At 44.3% G+C, this 24,750-nt stretch overlaps 1 protein-coding gene across 1 annotated transcript in view; it reads left to right on the top strand.

The window, feature by feature from the left end:
- CREB3L1 (cAMP responsive element binding protein 3 like 1) overlaps positions 1 to 24,750 on the top strand; it is a 78,720-nt gene that overhangs the window by 24,124 nt on the left and 29,846 nt on the right. The window contains exon 2 of the mRNA XM_082225524.1: positions 17,381 to 17,609. Coding sequence (XP_082081650.1) covers positions 17,381 to 17,609 — 229 coding nt within the window. The remainder of the gene's footprint in view (positions 1 to 17,380; positions 17,610 to 24,750) is intronic.

The following is a 24,750-nucleotide window of genomic DNA, read 5'->3' as shown; positions in this document are numbered from 1 at the left end:
ATGATGCATGCAAGGCAGAAGTGAGGAACCCCTGGCTAAGGAGCACACAATCCATCAGCTCCCAGTTGGCCTGAGAGGACTCTGTCACTCGTATGTTTTTATTTAATTTATTTGTTCCCGTGTTTTAAATTTTGAAACCACCTTGGGTGCCTTGGCGGTATACAAATCTGATATATTGATGCAGATGAATCAACTGAGTCTAGAAGTTTAAGCCTTTGCTCTCTGTCCAAGAACATACATATTCCAAAGCAAAAGCCAGAGAATTATAAATATTTGGTACAACCCCAAGAAAGAAATCTCAGTTGGCTTTCTCTGTGACAACCGCAGCATGGGTTCTCTGATACACATTGAAGTACAAGAACTGCATGCATTGAGGTTTCAGAGTCAGAGAGAAGCGCAACATTGTCACATGCATCTAATATGAAATTTCTTCAAAAAGGAAGGGCTTGAAGTAAATTTACAGGGAATTCCCTGACAGTCTTTAGTTTATTACAGTTTAGTTGGTCACACTTAACAGAACCCAGCTGTGTTTCCAACAGAATTAGCCAGTCCTCTCTATTAACTACTTTGCTATAGCAACAAGCCCTTCTAGATACTGAGATGATTTGTAATTCTTTCAGAGAAAGAAACAAATAGCCAGGATGAACCTTTAAGGGATCTGAGAAATTGAGAATTCCTTTTAAAAGTTTATGGGATTAAATATGGCATTTTGCTGCATGTTGACTTTTTTGCATAGACTCCCCACCCCTCCCAGCAGATGTGACCATTTTTACCCAGTACTGGAGAGGCTCAGAGGTAGAAAATCTGACAGCTGAGCTAGCTGCAAACAAGTACTTGTTAGGGAGCCCCAAGAGAATTGCTGCTTCAGCAACAGCCTGGCTCATACTGAGGCTCCACCCTTTCTGGCTCTCAGCCAGGCCTTGATCCACAAGCACCTACACAGGCCACCCCCCACCCTAAGTAGTCACACACCGGGGGGGGGGGAGTCTCGTGTTGCCCTTTTCAGGAGATATGGGAAAAGAGCTTCTTTTGGACTTGCCCACCCTCCTTCACTTCTTTATCTGTGGCTGGTCTGCCAGTACAGGTGTGTCCTGAGTCCTGGTGCTGTACTAGTGGGGTTTTTATGCTGGTGCTAGCTTCACCTTATGAAGATGCAGTGAATCTAGATGACTAGAATCAGATCGGAAGTCCAAAGGTATTGTTTAGACCAGCAGTACTATTCCCTTTTGGTTGCATGGCCATTTATGCATGCTTGCACAAATTAGTGCATTTGGGAGTCTTTTTTTTTTTTTTTACTGTTTTCCTCCTGCTGCAGACCAAATGCTTCTGGGGCAGTGCAGGTAGTGGTAGACCACCCTCAGTGTGATTTTTTTTTTAACAGATTACTCCCAATGCATAAAACAATTACCCTAATATAGTATTGTTGCTGGTTGAAATCTTAGAGCTTGCATTACCAAAGAGTAAGTGATTTATGGATTGCAGCCTAGCCCTCTGACTCTTAAGCATTTCCAGGCTCATACTATCACAATGCAAATGTGAAACTTGTGCACCCCCACACTAAGCATTTTTTGTTGTTGGTGGAGCAAGTCAGATTTGGACCAGGAGAGTGATTTTTGCAAACATGTCCTTAAGCAAAAGAAATGGAATGTGACTTGGAAAAGCCAGGCTTAGACTACTTGCTAATTATTATGAACTGGCCAGCCGACAACCTTTTCAGAAGTACAATCTCATGGGCCTGGAGGAGAGTTTGGAATTGCTCAAGAGAGATTTCCAACATCTTGTTAGCTGATTAGCAGATCCACATTAGCCGTGTGGCTTGGTTCCCACTCCCACACATGTTGCATGACTCAAAGGGGGCAGACTGATGGGCCTTGGGGAGGCCAAGGTCCTCCAGTAGGAAAAGAAGTAGTGTGTGTGTGTTTGGCATAAATACAACATTCGCCAATGACAACTTTCCAGCAGATCCCTGAATCCAGGGTGTATATGGAATTGTTACTAGTCTACTGCCTCCATCCAACACCCAAGGATCTCCTGAATTCACTGCTTTCCTGTTTCTCTGTAATGAAATTTGAACCACATGGCGGGAGGGGGAAGCATACAGGAGTCTGGATAATTTTTATCTAGCAACCATCTCCTGCCATAGCTACACCATGAGAATGCAGGGAGGAACTGCATGACCCACCCATTCAGAGCACACACGCGCACGAAATCAAGCTTTTAGTCTTCCTAGCTTGGGTAGTTTGCATCCCTGCTTCATGGGGCCCACCTCGCAGTATGCCCACCAATTTCACTCACTCCTGTGTTCCATGGCACAAAGGATGCAGCTTCTCCTTTGACAGCAAGATTAACAGCACTCAGGGTCAAATGATACTAATACGTGTGTGTATGTGTGGATGGATAGATAGATAGATAGATAGATAGATAGATGATAGATAGATAGATAGATAGATAGATAGATAGATAGATAGATAGATAGATAGATAGATAGACCAGACTTCAGTCTCGATATCTGCAGAAACGAATGGCCCTGGTAATAGCAGTCACACACTGCAGGCAGGAGGTGCAACTCAATGGCTCCCCAGCGCCTCTCGCTTTATGGCTCGACTTCCAGAAGCAGGATCTCGCGCATCCTGGAGATTTCGGGGTTGTGCAAGGGAGCTTTCATCCCAGGCAACCTCGCCGGGGCTCCTACCTCAGCCCTGACAAACCGCACGCGGAGCGACTGCTCCATTCTAGCCCTGCACTCCTCTTGATCTGCTCACCGAAAAGGCTTCTCCGTTGGCAGGCTCTTCCCATTGGCCCTAGGTCTCTAGGAGCTGTCCAATAGGCTGATAGGTTTCTTATTGTTTCTTCAGAAGGCCTCTTTTGGGAGCAGGTTAACCCTTTGCAGGCGTTTCGATTGGCTGACTTCTCAGGGAGTTCACTTCTTCCGTTTTGTTTTCTCCGGCTGACCCCACACCCCTCTGGCATTCTCCCCTAGTTTTCCTTTCGCTCCACTGTGCGTTATTTCCTTTGGATCCTTGCAGCAGCTACATCCATATACTGTCTAGACACAAATAAAATCAAAGCAGCCCCCTCCCCTCAAGAAACATATCATCCAGAACAAACCGTTCCCCACTTCTTTTAAATGCTTGCAAGGGATCTTTCCTCCCCCATTTTATATTCTCTCTCTTCCTTCTCTCTTCCAATGTTCATATATCACTCAAGGCATGGGGAGCCCCTGTTACACCCCCGCCCCCAATTCAGATAGAAAGTGGATTCTCAAGTTTACACTCATATTTCAAATTAAGTAAGGTTAATTAAAGTGCATGACTTTACCCAAAGAATCCTGGGAACTGAAGTTTTGTTAAAAGTGCTAGGAATTGTAGCTCTGTGATGGGTAAACTACAGTTCCCAAAATTCTTTGGTAGGAAGCCATATGCTTTCAATTTATGGTGTGCACAGCCTAACCTGGAATTCTTTGTCACAGCTGGTTCTGTTCTAACAAAGACCAAAGCTATCATGCTTGTGAATCACCTTCGGAGGCACCTCTCACTGAGTACAGAGGGGCCATATTTAGACTGTTATACTGTCTTTTGCTTATGTTACTGCACATAGCCCTTTTCGGGTGCCACAAACACATGGGAAGGAAAGGGAAGGGGAAGCCTGTGTGAGCCAACTTCCTCCTGATTTCTTAACCTTCCCCATTATGTGGTGAGAGCCCCTCTGTCTGCACAGTTGCTACATGTGGGTGGGTGCTCTTTCAGATTTGATCACCCAAACCCCACTCTTTCCCTCTGCACATGCCTATGATGTCTGAAGAGGTTTACTGATCTTTCCATACATATACAGTACAGTGGTACCTTGGGTTACAGACGCTTCAGCTTACAGACCCTGCTAACCCAGAAATAGTACCTCGGGTTAAGAACTTTGCTTCAGGATGAGAACAGAAATTGCGTGGCGGCAGCAGGAGGCCCCATTAGCTAAAGTGGTACCTCAGATTAAGAACATTTTCAGGTTAAGAACGGACCTCCAGAACGAATTAAGTTCTTAACCCGAGGTACTACTGTAGTACATGATGGACTATTAAATATAGTTTATTCTATAGTCATTGTCTTTTCCCATCTAGAATGTGGAGAAAGATGTGTTGGCACATTCATCTCCTCCTCCCGCTTCTGCGCAGCAAAGTCTGCTGGCAGTTCTGCATCTGGCAGTGGTGGGATTGCTGGTAGTAAGAGTGGCTTTTCCCCAGACTAACATAAGGACAGTTCACCTATTTGACTTTGCTCAGTAGGATAAAGCTTGCATCATGCAAACCATTGTGCCATAATTAATTTAGATACTCTTAGGTAGCTGGATATTAGAAAAACCACTAACATTCAAGGATGGTTCGCACTTACAATTGATCTTTGTGAATCTGTCACTTAATCTTAAATGTAAACAAGGCCACTTTGGGCTGGCAGTTGACTCGTCACCTGAAATCTAGCACATTTTCAAAGAGCGCCGGCATGAATGATTAAAGTGTTCCTGTTGTGATACATCTGATGTCCTGCTCAGTCCTGTTGGCTGCAGGATTTGGGAGCCTCTGGGTAAGTGCCCCATGCCAAGTATTCCACTATCACTGACCCTTCACTGACCTTTGTCACAGTTTGATTTGTATGGCCATCAAGATGGAGAAGGGAACACAAGCCAAGGCTGATGCTTGCCCCTCTCCCACCATTTCTGGCTTGTTCAGAGAGGTCAGGTGAAAGGAGAAGGACAGCAAGGAGCAGAGGCGGACAGGCTGAGAGGTTCCAGGGTTTGGCACTGGGCCTCCTTGCTGAGATGGGGACCCTGGCAAGTACCTGAGAATGCTGGCTCCTGATTCTGCTGCAATGCTCAAACTGTTTTTCAGGAGTTTTTTTGTGTACCTGTGACACCCGTTGCGGCCCTTGTGGGACCCAGCATTAGAAACTATAGAACCATTGCTTTGGCAAAGATCCTTTGCTGGAAGGAGGTTTGCACTAAAATGAATATGAGGCTTCATTGCGGTGTCTTTAAATGGACGGCGACGAGAGCCAAAGAGAACGCATATTTTACATATCACCTTCCACTGTTAGATCTGAAAATTATTAACACATAGGAAGAAAATACTCCTCACTACTGTCTCATGAATATTTTTCTTCTCTGTTGGTTTTGATTATGTAAAAGTGCCCCCTTGTCCCGCCCTTCATTTTTGCTGCTGGCAGAAAAGCAGGAATGTCAACCCCGGAGCCTTTTAGAAACTCAAGGATTCCAGAACTCAAGGAACTGGGCAGGATTCTTTTTTACAACTTTCCTGCAGAAGCAATATAAAAGAAAAAGAGTCTAGACTATTGTAAAGCATTTCCCCTCAGCCAGATCTGTATTTAGAGTATAGGTCATATTCACACCATACATTTCAGGCACTCTTATACCACTTTAACAGTCATGGAATCCCTCAAGGAATCCTGGAAACTGTAGTGCGATAAGGGTGCTGGGAATTGTAGCTCTGTTATGGGTCTTCTAACTGCATTCAGCACTCCTAATAAATGAAACTTCACAAGATACTTTGGGGGGAGCCATGACTGTTAAAATGGCAATAAGAGTGCTGGAAATGTACTGTGTGCATTCAGATATTGACCGGGCATCAGTAACTCTCTGAATAGGCCACAGCTGAGCAGTAGCGTTAGCCTCCTGATAAAGGCAAATGTGCTTTGGGCTGCAATCTTACGCCTGCTGACATGAAAGTAACTCATATTAAGCAGAGAAGAACTTACTTCTGGGTAAGTATGCGCAGGATTGTGTGCTGTCAAGGTTTGTTTAAAAGTGATGGGTGGAATTTGCAAAGGGGGATAGACTTCATTTATTGCAGGGGTCAGCAGGGCAGTTTGGTTATTTTAGATATTTTGCAACCGGAAGCAAAGGTAAATATGGCAACTCAAATCTCCATTCCACCGACAGAAGTTGAGTAGACTGGGAGCTGAATTTTGCGTCAAACTAGAGTTGCCATACGTCCGGAATTTCCTGGACACTGACAGGGATCTGGCCATTGGAAACAGTGTCCGGGCAGAAATAGCTTTAATGTTCATGAAAATCCAGACATAAGGGAACCCATGTCGGAAGTTTAGATTTTTGCGAATTTCTTAAAAATAGCTCAATAACTTCTTAGCTTCAAGAAAGAAAGAAAATACTCAACAACTTTTGTGTCCACAGCTCAAGGGAGCAGGCTAGCTGTGGGGATGCAGGGCACTTTGCATGACACATACCGCTTTCTTCTCCCTACACCTGGCAGCTGCTCTCAGCAGCTGCTGCCTGAGGTGGTTGCCTCACTCTGCCTAACAGTAGGACTGGTCATAAGGATTTTTATCTTTAAAATGACATTTCTGCTGGTATATACTCATTTGACTTGTTCATTATATTTTTATCTCCTATAAAATATAAGGAACCTAGAGTGGCTTGCAGAGTTCTCCTCACAACTCACAGATTCAGAAAAAAGCTTAGGGCAAAAATCGTTGTTAAAATATAATTTTTGCAACAGCTGAATATATATACTTCTTTCACATTCTGTATTTTCCATGCCACTGAAGGGTTTCAGGCACCCAACTTTGGATAACATCATTTCATTTTAGTAGAAAGAAAGCCTGCATATAATTCTACCAGACAGTCTTCAAGGGGTAATCATATTAGCAATGGAGGATAATTTTGCCCTGTGTTTTAAAGTGTGCCAACCAAATTAGCAGTTCCCAGACTTCTATGCAGATTGCTAACTGCATTCCAAATTTTTTGCTTGCCAAAAAATCACATTTCAAGGGGAAGGGCATGCAAAATCATTTCTTTTGGAGAAAATGTGCACAAAATGCATATTTTGGGGGAAGGTGCATAGAAAAAATGCAAAAAAAAAAAAACTGCATAGAGAAATTTCTAATTTTGTTCCCCTTTGGTTTTTACAATCCATGACAACAGGAAACAATCGACTTATGGAGACACTGACAGGGAATGAGAAAAAGCTGATCCAGCCCCCCCTGGGCTGTATATACCATCAGTTGCATTCTGTTCATCAGCTATCTGGCAATCATGCTCTTAGCAAAATAAACATTCATGCTTCACTTACCCAATAAGAAAAAGGTCATATGTTAAGTCTCTTTGAACTTGCAGCCCCAGTTGTGGATTGCAAGTGACATGTGTAGCAGTGAACAATCCACAGGCCTGGAAAATATCATTCAGGACCAAAGTGTATGAGGTTACACTTTGTGATCCATAACCTTCAACTGCATCTTTTTAAACAGGAATGTAGTCTGTTTTCCTTATAAGTGTTTTTCAGTGATGGTTGCTTAATTTGCCCTTATGCATGAGAATTTAGTGTGAAGTACACACAGTGGGTTTGCATCCAATCCGGCACCAGCTCAAGGAAGCTCACTTGGTGCTCTCGTTGGACATAGTTTGTATCATAACACTAAATACCTTGTTCACATATGTAAAAGGGAAATACCTACTTTATTTTCTCAGGGCTGTTTCACAGTCTCATGTCTGCTTGAAGAAGCTAAACTATGCTTTGTCATGATGTCATCCGTTGGTTTGTGATTAGGCAGGAAGTGCAGAAATCATAGCTTGAAATGAGTTTGCAGATTGTGGTTTGTCTAACGGTGAGTAGGGTGTCTCAACTGATGGTTCCAGTAGTTTCAGCTATCACACCACCTCGGGAAGCTGGTCTTCATGTAGTGGGGAGTAAATTTATGATACTGAGTGCTGAGAGGATAGAAAATAGAAGCAGCTCTAAAACCATGGCTTGCTTTTTGTAGCTTTGGAAGCTCAGGTAGTAGTTTGGGTCCTAAACGATGGTTAGCACAAGCCATGGTTTCACATGAACTCAGAATTAAGTCATCATAAGAGTCAAATTACTGGGTCTGTGTGGAGCCTGCTCTACCATTAGGCAGAACAAGGTCACCATCTCATGCAGGAGATGCTGGGGGAGAGCAGTGGCAACTCTCTGGCTCCTCCTTCTGAACCTCCAGCCGTTTCCTTCTGTTATAAGACAGAGCTGTGTATGCCATATGAGCTGACCCAGCTCCCCTAGACTTGGTGTCTCAGATGCAGTGGAAGGTGCCATCTTGTCACTTAGTGTTGAGGCAAGTTCAGCTGCCATTCCACTCAGCCTCTGTCCATGAAATGAGGAGGGTGCGCCATCTTGTCCTTCATCTCAGGCAGCAAAATATATTGGGCTGACTCTGGGTCCCTTGGCATGTGTACTTGTTTTCAGTCATGTGATCTCAAAAAGGCAGGTTTGTCTATCTGATTCATGCTAAAAACACGTGTGAAGTAGCCATTGGATGGCGGAAAGCATGGACGTCCTAAAGTGAAATATTCATGGGCTAAGAACAAAGAGAGGACAGGAAGGGTAGAAATGTGGGAACAGGCTTGCAGTAATCGTGAGGATCAGGTCGGAGGTGTGTTAACCAGGTTGCAAGACCCACATGCTGCCTGTTTCTTGTTAACACTGTCAGCCTGTCAGTTTCACAAGCACTAACATTCACCGCAATTTTTTATTAAGGGAGCAAAGAATGGATGGAGGCATTCAGCTTCTTCTTTTTTGGAGTGTAAAAGAAACCTCAGCTGTGAAGCTGGCGTGTAGGGTGAGGGGGTGCTCATTCCTTATTGAAAGCAGAGAAGGGAAATGCAGATGTCACAGCTGGAATTGGAGATTTATCTTGGCAGGCAGAGAAGGAAAAATATATATTTATTTAATAATAAAAAGTAAAAGAGAAAACTTAGAAGAATCCCCTCCTGGTTTGGCACAGTTGGCCAGCATGAGGAGAACCTCTGGTTTTCAAGCAGCCTTCGTCTCCTGGATTTGGGCTTTAGTCCAGTGGGATTGGCCTTTTGCTGGCTTCTTTTTGGAGTGAGTTTTAGTGTAGAAAGGTCAGGATGGGGAGAACTTATTTGAATCTGAAGCAGTGGGGGTGAGACTCTTTCCTGGATTTTTTCCCTTTAAGGTGAAAAAACGGTACAACCCTGAGGGGAAAAAATGAAGAATTCGGGTTTCTCAAAGGAAAGGGGTAGCCCAAGCAACAGAGATGAGTTCACATTTGTATATTTTCAGCTTAACTCAGGGGCGGCCAAAGTGGGACCTTTCTCAAGTTGTTGGACTCCAACTCCCAGCAGCCCCAGCCAGCACAGCCTGCAGTCAAGGATGCTGGGAGTTGTAGGCTGCATAAACACCATGTTTAAAGCACATTCCTCCATCCCAAGAATTTGGAGAACTGTAGGGTACCGTTCACAAGTCACCTATTCCCACTGCCCTTAACAAATTACAGTTCGGGGGTGGGGGTGGGCTTTAAAGGTATGGGGTGTGTGCTGCTATAGTTCACCCACATCTGAAAGGCACAAAGCAAACACTCCTGGCTTAATCTCTGAGACAAACTTTTATGCTCAGGAGGCAAAGGAGGAGAACCAGACCAAGACATTTTGCTCCCTGAGGCAAAGGACAAGATAGCACCATCACCACCCTTGCACTGCTTCCGTGTACGGAAGCTGACTGGGCTGTAAGCTGAATTTTACTTCAACTCTGGCAGTGGGTTAGTACCACTTGAGGGTGGTTGAGGTGATGCATGGCAGGCACATACAGCTCTGACATCCAGCGGAGGGAAATGGCTCATGAGGAACTGCCATAGGGGTGGGGTAGGGCTGTTGCTTCTGCCCCCGTCACCTGCTGCTTGAGGTGCTTGCCTCACTCTGCCTCATGGTAAGGCCAGCCCTGCAATGGAGATTCACAAAGGCTTGGGCCGTGTCACTCAGGCAGCCTCAGCTCATCTTGTGGCGATGAGAACATGTGGTGGAAATATGTTTGGAAGACTCGGCCTATCATGCGTCTGTCACTGGGAGAGTGTCGTACCGCAGCCAATGACTGACAGCTTCACATGCTTGCTTCAGGAATGAGACGGCTTAAGCAGGAGCAGATTTTACAAAGTTAAAAGATTGCCTGCATTTGGAGAACGATGCCCAAATATGAGATCAGGAGGTATATCTTCCCCTATCTCCAAGCTCATGGGAAAGAGCGGAGCAGTTAAGAGCAGCCTGGAACTTTGGCTTGTGTCAGGGAATCGGCGCAGCCCCACTATGGGTCTCAGTGAACCTTGGCTGCCCCCATCCTGACTGTTCATTGGTAACGCTTTGGAAACACATCTTGTGCTATTTCTTGGCTGTGAAATATGAGGGGTGGGGGAGGGGAGGGGAGGGGAGGGGAGGAGAGGAGAGAAGAGGAGAGGAGAGGAGGGGGAGAGAGAGAGAACACAAACACAGGGGTGAAAGAGAGAAGCAGATAATGGAGCACTAAATATGGACTTGGTGCTTTTAACTTCAGACCACATTGGGAAGCAGCTTTCCCTACAAAATGATGTTGGTCCCATTCCCAACTGGCTTGCCTCAAACTGGTGACTTTGCCTGAAGGCAAGTTCACAGAAGCCACAGGGAGGTTCACTCTTTCCACTTGATGCTTGCTGCAAAAGCTGTCTTCATTCGCTTTTAGATCACTCAGTGAACAGTTTGTAAGGGTGTTTATATGGTTTTGAAAACAAGCTAGAATCTGGATCTGGAGGAGGCTGCAGAACTTCAGCCCAAGATCTACATGAGTGTCTGCCTTAAGCCCTCTTCCTAGTTATATTAATTCATTCCATGGTTTTCCTAAGCGCAAAAGAGAACTGGCAAAAGTCTTTAAGCAGGGATGTGGGATCTGTGACCCTCCAGACATTGTTGGACTCCAGCTTCCACTGGCCCCTCCAAGCATGGCCCATGGTCAAGGATGATGGGAGCACATCTTGAGAGCACCAGGTTCCCCACCCCTTTCTTAAAGGCTTTACGTAATCCACAATGTTCTCCATTATGCTATATTGGACTCCAGTCAGTGCTTGATTGATGTTATCTCTGCAGCACACCCTAGATGACATAAAGTGATTATTTCATGAAGCATTTAGTCACAGGTTATATAGGAAGAGAGAGCTTCTCAGTTTAGTCTCCTGACACTCACATAAGAAGCAATCGTGGCAGAGCCACTAGGATACAACACAAACAAATGTAACTTCCTTCTTTGAAAGAAGATATATATCCCATCCAGTATCATTTATATTTAATCTGGAAACTTTCTTGTAGGAACTGAAATATATAGTAGGAAACACTGCTGAACACCTTCCGTAAAAGGGAAGTCTAAATTATTTGGGGCTTTTTAGTTTAGGAAAACATCACAACTAAGAGCAATGCTGTGATGGCAGAGGTTTCTGTTGAGAAGATACATGTGCTGGGCTTTGCTAGATCGATGATCTGGCACTGTACTACCTAATCTACACACAGGCAGAAGATTACATTGGTGGCTTCCCTATGGGAGGTATTTGGTGTATACCCTCAAAATTGAGGTTTTGGGAGGCGGGGAGGAGAGGGTGGGACAAGGCTCACCTGGCCAAGTGTCTGCTGGATCCCATGCCCCAGAAGTGCTGGAAAAAACAGGATGTCCCATTCTTTTCCTGCAAGAGCACGGTGGCCATTTTGGGCGTCATGATCTCTTGCAATTTTGCACCAATCTCACCCTGAAGAAAGTGTTCTTTTAGGGGCTGCAGTCTCACATGGTTCCCCAAAACTTGTCTTTTTGGCACTGTGAGAGCGCAGCCCTGCAAAAGGGGGGCCTTTTGTGTTCTGTGAGCTCGCACTGGTCACGTAACTTGTGTAGGAGCATGGATGAGAAGACAAGCATCCCCGGTTTGGGGATTCAATATGTTGGAGTGCACAGGATCCTAAGCCAGTCTAGCTAGCTGCAACAGACCTAATCCAGGTCTCTGCTGCTGCTGCTGGCTGGAGCTAGTGCAACAGAAATTCATGGTTTCCCTGCCCTTTCATCTCCCTCACTGGCTGGTGCAAGTGGCAGAATTCCGGATGTGGCATTGGTGCTGCTTTTTGCTCCATCCATCCCCATTGCTGCCTGCCAGGGGTTTGGGAAGGACATGGGGGAGGTTTTTAACATTTTGTATGGTATGAAGAGGGAGAGGCGCTTTTTGCCTCCTCCCTATACTAGAACTTGATGGTATAGAGTGAAATTCAGAACAGACAAAAAGTACTTCTTCATACAACACATAATTAATTTATGGAAATCAGTGGCACAAGATGTGGAGATGGCCACCAGCTTGGATGGCTTTAAAAAGGGGTCGTGGACAGGTCACAGTGTTTTTGTATGGAAGTGCAAACCCCAGCCACCAAACATGGTCCTTAGCAGAAGGGCAAGTCAAGAGTCTCTGATCTTGTCAGGGGGCGTTGCTGACCATCTTTCAACTCTCTTCAACCTTTGAGTCACCCTGCTGAATATATGAACTATGATTCACCCCTGAATCTGTTGCCTTGCCTTGAAATTAAATAGCATTTTCCAAATGCTGGAATGATCTGGGAGTGCTTTCTTCTTTAAGGGTCTCTGTGCCTCATACAATCTTTGGTAATGACCATAATTATCCCTTATCCCAGTGCATAAACTACCTTAAGTGCAGAAAGCACTTACCTCTGAAAAACCCATTCTGAGGCACACCATGGTTAGTGCTAATCTGGTAAATGAGTACTTGTCCAGAGATAAAAGGGGGCAAGCACTGAGGAGGAAGCATTTGCACTTGCAAAAGGATCAGGATAATATGCCGATGGGGGAAAGAATCCTAGAGAGGGAAGGTCCTTCAAGTCATTTAAACCCTGGTGCTTTTCCTTTCCCTCCTCTGGCTCACCTCATCCTTGGTGCATTCCTGGCACAGTTGTCTCCATTTTAGCCAGCTGAACCAATCTCTTCTGTCTCACAAGGCTCCATGTTGTGCAATGGCCTGGGTGAAGGCTCCATCTCCTCCTCTCCTGCTTCTGGGAAGCTAAATGGCTCACGTCGCTTCAGCCACCCCATAACTTGTTATTCCATTGGACACTGCCAGGGCTGGAGTGTGGCAAGCCAACCCCCCCCCCCACACCCACACCCCACTCTGGGAAGGAGTTGATCAATCTAGGCTGAACCTGCAGGGAAGACTCACAAGGGCAGAAAGTCTTTCTCCTCTTCTGTCCCATGCAGACTTCCATATCTTGCTGGCAGCAAGGACAAGGGGAGAATGAAGGAGAGAAAGACTTTCTCCCCTTTGCCTCCCCGTTGCCGTCACAGCGAGAAGGAAGCCTACAGGTTCAGGTTCCCTTCTTTTTCTCAGCAGTAGGGGACATGAATTGGGGGGGGGACTTTTCTCGGGGGTGGCGTCAGGGGGCGGTGGTGTGATCAGGGCAGGAAACTGTTTGCTGCCCCCTCTAACCTGTTGCCCAGCGCATGTGCTCCCTCTTACTGCCTTCTTGATCCAGGCCTGCTTTCAAGATCTTAAAATATTGTTTTCACCTAGTAGTTTCTTTTGAGATTTATATTAGCCACCCCATATGCTGTGATTGTCATCTATAGACCTTTTGTATGTATTTTGAAAAATGCCACCAGTGCTGATGGCTGGGTTGGAGTTGTGTGCACATAGAATTCCCAGTGGCAACTTCTTTCCTGCCTGAATATCTGAATATCTACCTGACTATAGTCCTCTTCCAGCTACACTCCAGAACTCTCTGCTCTTTTCAGTACATGGCTGAGAACTGATTGTTTTAAAAGTTACCTGATATCTGTTCCTTTAACCAGCCTCTATGCAGCCTTTTCATTGCCTTGCTTCTATTTACATAATGATATTATGCCAGAGCAAAACAAACACACACCTTGCTATTGAAACAGGAACTTACATTGTAGTATCCGGGGTGCCCAGCTCAACTCCTCCCTCAGTTTTTTTGAGCTGGCAGGTCCTGCTCAAGGGATTTCCTCACCAGAGAGGAGGCCAGACAATGACCCACCCTCCTCTCCAGTCTGGATAATAAAAAGCAAGCAGTGTGCCTCAGTGTGGAATTTTAAGACCATGCACCACACACTACAGAGCACGCCTTTCCTTTCTGATGTTTTGTGTAGAATACCATATAAAGTACGGTACTTACTTCCCACCTTGAAATGCTATCTTTCAGTCATAAATGGATGCTCTGCATCAGAATGGCAATCCAAGAAGAAAAGTATTTTATATAATATCCAATCAGAGTAGGACTGCTCTCTCTTACTCACATATGTGTAATTATGCTTACATTCCATCTACTATGATCAATAATTTAATTAATCCATGCATCATATATCAAATAGTAGTATTTGTCAAGAAACGACAGGATCAATATATTGTGGTGAACATCATGTTGTGGTGAACATCATGTTGTTGTTGTTTAGTCGTTTAGTCGTGTCCGACTCTTCGTGACCCCATGGACCAGAGCACGCCAGGCACTCCTGTCTTCCACTGCCTCCCACAGTTTGGTCAGACTCATGTTTGTAGCTTCGAGAACACTGTCCAACCATCTCGTCCTCTGTCATACCCTTCTTCTTGTGCCCTCCATCTTTCCCAACATCAGGGTCTTTTCCAGGGAGTCTTCTCTTCTCATGAGGTGGCCAAAGTATTGGAGCCTCAGCTTCAGGATCTGTCCTTCCAGTGAGCACTCAGGGCTGATTTCCTTAAGAATGGATGCGTTTGATCTTCTTGCAGTCCATCGGACTTTCAAGAGTCTCCTCCAGCACCATAATTCAAAAGCATCAATTCTTCGGCGATCAGCCTTCTTGATGGTCCAGCCCCCACTTCCATACATCACTACAGGGAAAACCATGGCTTTAACTATACGGACCTTTGTTGGCAAGGTGATGTCTCTGCTTTTTAAGATGCTGTCTAGGTTTGCCATCGCCTTTCTCCCAAGGAGCAGGCGTCTTTTAATTTTGTGACTCCATAGACAAAGACAACAGGTGAACATCATATGTCTTAAAAAAACAGCACACTGGATACATTGTAAGAAGTACCGTAATTAGATTTCCAGCTAAAAACACTCTCCACAAAACACATCTCGGGTCACAGTAACAATCTGTCTAGTTAAATTGCCCCCTGCCCCAGACTGCCTCCTAGTGGCTGGGTCTGGCAAGTGTCTTAACACAAAGGGGACTGTACCTTTCTCCCAGCAGCAGGAATGTGGACAGGTGAGTTTTTGATCCATCTGTATGCAACAGCAGCATTAGCGGGGGGGGGGGGGAGTCACAGTAACCTTTCTGCAGTATGACATGCATCCACATGGATATGGAGACTTTTTTGTGTAGAGGAAATGTAACATGTAAAGCATCCCTGCAATCCTTTCCCCTTTTCTAGGTTCTTAAGAAGGTAACTTCTTGATTACTGTTTGATGAATCCTTTTGTCCCCTGCCAGCAAACAATAGTGTGCCATGTGGAAAGATCTGGGGTATTTTTTTAAACTATAAAATCTGGATTTATTGGATGGTAGTGCTATACTCACATTAATGTTACCAGGTCATGTTAATGTTACTAAGTCATAGTTAAACTTTCTGAGCAAGCCAGATATTCACAGGCATCGTGTGACTTTATTCTATTTTTCTAGGACTCGTAAAAGATGGCCGGAATCCTAAAGGATATTAAAATGCCACAACCCTTTCCTTTTGTTTAGCTTAAGTTCCTTCTTATAAAGATAGACAGAAACATCTGGCCTTGTAAACTCCAGAGGGACGTGGGTGTGTAATGCTGTTTGAGGAACATACGGGAGGGCTTGTTATCTCAGGGACAGTATCTGCAGAGTACAGGATTTGGAGATGCTTCTCTTTAACTTTGCATGGTGCTTTCTGGGTAGTTTTTCACCTTTAGTTAGACAGATGGATACCTGTGGCAAAACTGCACCATAGCAAGCCTCACAGATGTTTGACACCATGAAAAGCATATGAGCTGTACGGTGCTTACAGCATAGAGATAGAAAGGAATCCCAACTGGTCCTAGCCAGGTAGGAAGACTGCAGGGCACAATCTGCATAGGGTAATATGAGTTAGCTGCAGTACTGCATTTCTGTTCCCTGAGGAGCTGGTGGGGCCAGCAAGGGAGACCCAGTAGGTCACTGTGAAAGCTGTGGTAGAAACCAGTGAGAAATCTGTTAAGAGCTGAAACATATGATCTGGTGGGACTTCATAAAACTATTAACAAAGGTAGAACAGCTTTTCGTGAGAAGGGTTCCACTGACTGCGTACACTCCATACACATAAAGCACATTTCTCTGCCCAAAGAAACTTGGGAACTGTAGTTTTTGGGTGCTGGGGTTTGCAGTTGTGTGAGGGGTAAACTACAGTTCCCGGGGTTCTTTTGGGTGGGTGGGTGGAGAAATGTGCTTCAAATGTATGGTGCGTATGCGTAATTTTTGAAGGAAAAAATGGTGTTACACCAGTGTTTCTTGGAGCAAGCATATAACAGGTGGGCATTATATACACATATACATGCATGTCTTTTAACATCCATGTACACACATGTTGGAACCCTTTCCCAATCAGGGTTTCCAGATGGACATATAAATGTCTTTAAAGAGATATGTTTATCTGTGTTTACTGCAAGAAACATTAAGAGTTTCCCCTAGCTATTTGGTTATTCCTTTGCTAAGTGGAAATGCCTTATACAATATGCCTAAGAAATAAATACTTTTTTGAGGGCCAGACTTCATAATAATTCAGTAGCACCACTATTCGTATTAGCTGCTTTGTCCTCTGCTTATTTGGGCAATTATGCTAAAATTTGTTGCCATAGGGCTCACCCAGGCTTCTGCTTGTCCCACCACTTTTCCCCAGGAAAACCCAATCTTTACTGTTGAATCAGAGCAAATGTCAATTGCCTTTTCCACGGATGGATGTTTGTTCTGATTCAGCGCTAAAGAGTGGGTTTTCCTGGGGAAAGTGGTGGGGCAAACAGAAAACTGCTAGCCACTGTCACTGGACTCAGCTACATTAGTCAAAAAATAGCATTTTGAATGCATTATAAACATACAATACCAGATGGTGCTGGAGAGGGAGGGAAATTATTTGCAATTTTTAAATTATAACAGTTTGATTTCTGACTTATTTATAGCATTTTCCCCCTGTGTGTAGATCCACCCACTGTCATTGTCAGTTTGAATGGCGACAAACCAATAATTATGATATCCACAGTAGTTGATAACATGAAGCTTGTTGTTGAAAAAGATGTACGGATGGTTTGTTATGAGTGCCGAGGAGAAATGGGTCCATTAAATAGGGTTCGTTAAATTAAGGTATAAACGGCAGACAGAGAGATATATCTTTGTGGATATTGTCTGGTTCGTTCTTTAAGAAAACAACAGCTTTCTGTAGCTATGAAAACGGTAAGAATAAAAGGATGAATATAGCTGCTTCTCTTCCAGATAATTTGGCTCCTGATACATCTGGCTTGGGATATGTTTCAGTAGAAGGCCTTCTAGTTCCTCACGGAGGTGATGCTTAATGCTCTTCTTTTTGCCCTTTTCTCAGCATTTCTCTGAGAACTTCGACCACTTCTCCGAGAACATGGAGGACTTTTCCAACGAACTCTTCAACAGCTTCTTTGATGACCCCATGCTGGTTGAAAAGAACCCTTTGCTGGACATGGATCTCGACCCTCCTACTCCTGGCATCCAAGCAGAGCACAGCTACTCCCTGAGTGGAGACTCAGCTCCCCAGAGCCCCCTCATGCCTGTCAAGACAGAAGACAATGCCAATGGTGAGTGCGCAAGGTCCATGCATGCTGGTTTGAGAAACGTCTCCCTACACCTCTGAAAAGCCTACCGTGTTGTTAGCAGAAGAGTTGGTTCTCTTAGGTGGGTGTGTTCTCTTTCAAATGAACCATTGCCCTTGAAAACAGCTGATCAGGCTACCTAAAAGAGATGGTCCATACCTTTACTTTCAGGAAGAAAGTTTGACTCCAGGCAATGAATTTGATCCACTTTCTAAAAATTGATTTCTTTTTTTAAATTTAACAGTGAAGGGGGGGTGGGGGAGAGGAATGAGTAAAAGTTAAAATAAAATTGAAGAGAAGAGGAAAAAACACATCATCATCATCAACAAAGGATACTAATGATAACAGTAGACCACCATCAATTCACATTGCAGATACAGTGACGATTGGTACAGAAATATTTAATTCAATATAAGCCCTCAATATGTCTAGATCAGCCTTTCTCAACCTGTGGATCCCCAAATGTTGTTGCACTACAACTCCCATCACCCCTAGCCAGCAAGGCCAGACCTCAGAGATGATGGGAGTTGTAGTCCAACAACATCTGGGGACCCACAGGTTGAGAACCGCTGGTCTAGATGGATGTTTATGTGAAATATGTTTGAATGTAGCCAATTTGATCTACTTTTAATTGATTTGAATCCACCTAATAATAATAGAACTGGTGTTGCTCACTTAATTGCCCATGATATATACACATACCCAGTGGTGGAGTTTCATGCTCTGACAGCAGCAGGAGGAGAGCAGGCGGGGCTGGCATGCGTCCTGGGGGCATGGCGCCCTGCGCGGGGGGGGGGGCAGCCGCGATGGCACCCCACCAGGCTCGCATGGCTGGTGGCGGCGTGCTCCCCCCGCACTCCTCTTCCTCCACCAGTGCCAATACCCCATTAGGCTGAAATAGAAAGGTGTGCAGGCCTCTTCTCCCTCCCTTCTTTTTGGAGACATGTTTTTCAAGAATCCTGCTTCCTTCTGATAAGAGGTTTGGAGAAGTTGAATGAGCATGCTAAAACCAGGTAGGAACAGCCCAGGAAAGGGAAACTAGGTAAGGAAATAAGGCTGCAGTAATAACCGCACAATGTGATCCTACCTAATCTGCATTTCCTGAAACAGTATGAACTGGCAAACAACTATCCTTTGAAATTCATACATATTGCAATTCTCCATCCAAATAATGTGCATAAAATGCATATACTATGGGAAAGTGTGAATAACATATTTATGTGCCAACTCAGCCACTTTTACAAGTGCCACATAATACTGGCACCACATCTGTAAGAACTTTATCATTTAGTGTGGCAGCACTGAAACTTTGGAACTCCCTGCCTATTGAAATCCAGCAGACACCTTCTCTGTATTTAGTCTATTTTATTGTGGTTTTAACCTTCTGTATGTTTTAAATTAGGACTACATTTTTAGTGATAATTTTATTGTTTTTCTCTTTTTTGTAAACCACTATGAGAATTTTTTCTACAATCATGTGGTATATAAATCTTATGCAATGAATAAAATATAATCCAAAAATAAATACCAGTGAAAAGAACATGCAAAATGCATTATATTGGGCGGAAATGCTTGCAGAAATGTATATATTAGGGGAAAGACACATTAACTGCTAACAAATTTTCATAAGGACTTTAAAAAGAAATGTTTTGTGGACTGATGTGGAAATATGAGGAACTAAAGATTGGAAAAGTTAGAAACAGAGAGGAAGCAAACTTGACAGTTTTGTGTATCCCTACTAGGGAGCATCCTAATTGAACACAGTGGGACTTACACCTGAGTAAACATGCATAAGATTATGCTGTGGTTTGCAGCAAACTAAAGAAAGCCAATTTCAGCTTTCCTTGCTTACCAAGTGCCCTTTGCTCAGAGCAGCAGTAATGGAAGAAACAAAAATTGACCATTTCAAATAAGAACTGAGCTCTGTTATATGAAAATATATACCAGACTTAACAATGACCTTTGCTTCTTAATCAGGGCTTGCAGCAACAGACTAAACAGGGATTTTGGCTTCATGACTCAGTAAGAGTCACTAACCCACTATTTTAAGAGAGGGAGAGAGAAAACTTACTGCTTTATCGTCATTTAGTGTGAGAGTTAGTTGTTTCCATACTGGATCTGGTCCAAAAAAATGACCTCCCACTAACGTACTATTCACTGAATATTACAATGTGTTCCCATATTTCAAAGCAGTTCTTGCTGCTTTGAGCCGTATTGAACTAGTAAGCTCCTTTGGGGATATATGCTGGGGTCTTGGTTCACTTTATCTGTTTCTCCATCCATCAGACTTAAATAAATCATCAATGTGGTTATACAATAGAGGCAATGCAGAAAAAAAATAACGGTGGTGTTTAGGATTTGTTTGGCAGTGAAACTTTTAAGAGCCATTTGCCTATGTCCAGGCAAAGAATGAACAACCATACTGAGGGGAAATGAATGGACTCCAGCAAGTTTTGTTTGGATCTTTATTAGAATGTTTAGTTTAAAATATAACTAAGTCTAGATGTGATGGAGCACCCCAAATGGGCCAGAATGTCTTCTAAAAGTCAGATAGTTGTTTATTTCCTTGACATCTGATGGGAGGGCGCTCCACAGGGCAAGCGCCACCACCGAGAAGACCCTCTGCCTGGTTCCCTGTAACCTCACTTCTCACAGTGAGGGAACCACCAGAAGACCCTCGGAGGAGGACCTCAGTGTCAGGGCTGAACGATGGGGGTGGAGATGCTCCTTCAGGTAGACCTGGCCTCCCATCAGATGTCAGATCAGATTATTGAACAGCAAATGAAGTCCCTCACATACAAGAGTGCACACATTGTGTACATTTATATATGTGGGTTTCCTTTCATTGGCAAAGGACCACAGCTCAGTGGTAGAGATCCCCTTCTTCACTTGTGGGGCATCTCAATATTCACACAGCCTCTGACATCAAATTGCCGAGTACTTCTAGGAGGCTAGGAAGCTGCCTTCTCCTGAGGCAAAACATTGCCCGGTCTAGTTCTGTTGACACTGACTGGTAGAGGCTCTCCAGGGTTTCAGACTACCTGGGAATCCCATGGATTAAGCCTGGGAGCTTCTGCTCTACCACTGACCTAACTCTAAGCTCCTCCTCTTGTGTCAAGGCCTGTCCTGCTGCAACCTGCCTGGAAAAAGTTCTGTAAAACTCATGCATCCCTGTTCCAAGAAGGAGGCCTAATAAAACATGTCAACTTGCGCTATCCCCCCCCCCTCTGACAGGCTCTTGGCAGCAGCAGAGAAAAGGGACTTTTAGGTTGTTGGGTGTGGATGCACAGACCTCTGTGCCTCTCCTGGCACTTTTGGCTTGGGCGTAGTAGACACAGTGGAAGCCGCTGCCTGCAGCCAGTGCTTACTGGCGCGTGTGGAAGACTAAGTGGCTTTTTTACTTACCCGCAGATCTCTCGGTAGGAGACGGAGAGGAACAGTCATTTCAGAGCCTATTTTTAAAACAATTCATTTTAGGATAATTCATGATGGCAGGATATTTTTAGAGCAACCCCAGCAGAGGATCCTGTAATTTGTGGGACCATGTGGGTGTCCCAGCAGTTGAAGGACAGCAGCTGGCCTGAAGAGAGAATGGCACAGATTCAGTATACACAAGAGAAGAAAAGCCTTCCTTTCAGCAAAAGCAGGGAATAGGTTTCCCTGCTGTGGTCAGGGATTATCCATGCTGAGTGATACCAAACATTAAGAAGAGAGGAGGCAGAGAAATTTCCCTTTCCTCCCTCCTTTTGGTAGATCCTTCTTTTATTTTTGTTCTTATTATTTATTAAATTTGTATACCACCCTTCGTCCGTAGATCTTTTAAAATGGAATGATCAGAGCTGATCTAGAGAAAGAGCTTGCCGCATGCCAAACCTTGTCTGCGGTTTGTACCACTTTTCACTGTGTGTGAGGGAGTGTATGCCAGCATGCTTGGGAAGGTAAGGTACTCTCCAGTGGTACACTCCTAGGACCTCCCCCATCCACGAGATGTACATTTTGGTAATTGCAATATTTTCATACACAATGCAGCATGTATTCAGGTTGTGAGCTTCCTCCATGGGCTTCTGCTCAGAACAAACCTCTCCTACTCAAGATCGAGACCATCGGTAAAACAGGATGGCTAATATTCTTGTGTCTTAGCGGAAGCCATGTGCACAAGGCTAACCCAAGGCATTTTGCTGCCTGAGGAGGAACAGCAAATGTTCCCCCTCTCAAATCAAGGTGTGTAGTATCCAGTTTATTTTGGCAGCTGAGACAGAACCTCCTACAAGTGTGTCTCCCTAACAGTGCAGATGCAATTAAATAACTAACAACTGGCTGCCCTTACATGACACCCAGAATCAGCTGCCTGAGGCAGCAGTCTTGTTCTGCCAAATGTTAGGGACGGGGTGGTTGGGTACGCTAGCTGCTTCTGGGTTCTGCTACAGTTCTTCATTCTGAAGTACATTTCTTCATAGCAAAGGTGGGAGACTATGGCATTGAGGAACAGTGGAACAGTTCTGTAGTATGGAGCGCTATAAGTTCCTTTGCATGCTGCAGCAAGCACAGAAGGCAAGATGAGAAAAGAAGACAGTACAGTTATAGCTTTCCCTGGCTGCTCATCTCCAGTACCCTTGCACAACTCTGGAGAATCAGTGGGTTCCCACCTCCCAAATATCTTTAGATTACGGGTCCCTAGTGTTTATCACACACACATTCCAAGTATCTGACTATATGTGGAGTGTCCAGGGGAGATTGCTCAAGCCAGTTCTCTTGGCGCGCCGAGCACAGCAGGGTGCAGCCATCTGGGGATGGACCAATTAGTCTATTTCTGGTCCATGTCAGTTTTGCATGTGCTTATTCATAAGTCTGCCCTGTTTGTGCATTAATCTCCCCCCGCCCGCATGCAAAGACTATTTAAATATCTATTTTGTCTTAACAGGCGGTATTCAACTGAGTTGTACTCAAAGTACTGTCTGGCTGTACTGCTTTCTGAAGCAAGGTTTTGGGGTTTTTTGTTAAAGAAGTAAACTAACCATAACACTGTCTGCTTTAAAACAAACAAACACACACACACGTGCACACACACACACACACACACACACACACACACACACCAAACTAGCAATAAGTAAATTTAATTTCACAATGGACCTGGCAGTACTTATTACAGAGTAACTGCAACAGTCCAACTCCATTTAACAACATTTATGAGCGCCGCAACCCCAGAGTCGGTCACGACTGGACCTAATGGTCAGGGGTCCCTTTACCTTTACCTTTACTATATTTATACTGCGCCTGGCCTATTCGGATAGATCATAACACCTTCTTATTTTGCATGCACAACCTTATTTCCTTCTATGCCGCCGCAGCACAATTTCTGTTCTCATCCTGAAGCAAAGTTCTTAACCTGAGGTAATATTTCTGGGTTAGCAGAGTCTGTAACCTGAAGCGTCTGTAACCTGAAGTGTATGTAACCCAAGGTACCACTGTAATTTTAAGAACTGGTGCCTGAGTTTGCTTTTCCCCCTCCTCTCTCACCACCGCTTCCCCCCTTTGTTCCATGAGATTGTGAGGCTGAGGGCAAGGATTGTCTAAAAACAAAAAAATCTGTAAAGTGCCCTGACAGTCTTTTCAATTGAAAAACTGGGTAAAAAAAATATGTTGTACTGTAAATAAATACATTAAGTTAATTGAGCCCTGATGCAGTTTGTTTGTTTTAATTAAGAACCACTTTAGAAGAGGAATTTAGAACAGAGCATGGTGAAGGAAGAGTGGGTGCAATACTTCGTTTCTCTGCTGTAAATGTCTTCTACTCTCTACCCTAGGACATATATATTCTTGGAACCTCATGGTTAATATATGTAAGACACCATCAAGATCCAAGCCTGCTATTATTTAGTGAACGTTTAAGTAACAGTATAATAACATATTGCAGGATAACTTGTGACCAAGCCTAGACTGTAGCTAAGCTAATTCAGTGGTATCTCAGGTTAATTACTTAATTCATTCCAGAGGTCCGTACTTAACCTGAAACTGTTCTTAACCTGAAGCACCACTTTAGCTAATGGGGCCTCCTGCTGCTGCCGCGCTGCCGGAGCACGATTTATGTTCTCATCCTGAAGCAAAGTTCTTAACCTGAAGCACTATTTCTGGGTTAGCGGAGTCTGTAACCTGAAGCGTATGTAACCTGAGGTACCACTGTTCTTCTCTTGTTTTTCCATACACAAAATGCTAGTTTGTTGCCTCTCTTCCATTCCCATTAGAACGACCATAATAGTAAATGTTGCTGGATGTGTTCATGTTGCTGCTGTAGATACAACATGAGATTAGGCATTGTTACTGTATTTGCTTTATTTCTTAAGGGAACCTTTGTGGTCATTTTACTAACACACGTATTTCAGAAGCCAGTGCAGCTGCAGTTACTGCTGAATAAATGAATGCAGCAGACAAGAAGCAGATAAGTGCCTCCAGCAATTTGCAATGGGAGGCACCTGCAGACCTTTGCAGGAAGAACATAGGAAGCTGCCTTATACAAAACCAGACCATTGGTCCAGCTAATTATGGTCTATACTGACTGGCAGAGGTCTTCCAGGGTTTCAAGCAGGAGCTATTTCTGGAAGACAATTTCCTTTTCATTCTTGTTCCTAGCACTGAAAAGCTTCCATGTAGTTTGTATGTAATATTCATGTGCTTGTTTCTGCCTGGAATTGTTGTTGTTTAGTCATTTAGTCGTGTCCGACCCTTCGTGACCCCATGGACCAGAGCACGCCAGGCACTTCTGTCTTCCACTGCCTCCCGCAGTTTGGTTAAACTCATGCTGGTAGCTTCGAGAACATTGTCCAACCATCTCATCCTCTGTCGTCCCCTTCTCCTTGTGCCCTCCATCTTTCCCAACATCAGGGTCTTTTCCAGGGAGTCTTCTCTTCTCATGAGGTGGCCAAAGTACTGGAGCCTCAGCTTCACGTCCTTCCAGTGAGCACTCAGGGCTGATTTCCTTAAGAATGGATACGTTTGATCTTCTTGCAGTTCATGGGACTCTCAAGAAATTATCAATTTGTCCCTTGACACGGGGACATTCCCAGGGGAACTGAAGGAAGCAGTGGTGCGTCCACTCTTAAAGAAAACTTCATTAGATCCCTTAGAC

The sequence above is a fragment of the Podarcis vaucheri genome, assembly GCF_965113315.1.
Source record: "Podarcis vaucheri genome assembly, chromosome: 1".
NCBI classification, from domain to species: Eukaryota; Metazoa; Chordata; class Lepidosauria; order Squamata; family Lacertidae; genus Podarcis; species Podarcis vaucheri.
The sequence above is the reverse complement of the archived record's forward strand: the minus strand, read 5'-3'. Positions and strand labels throughout refer to the sequence as shown.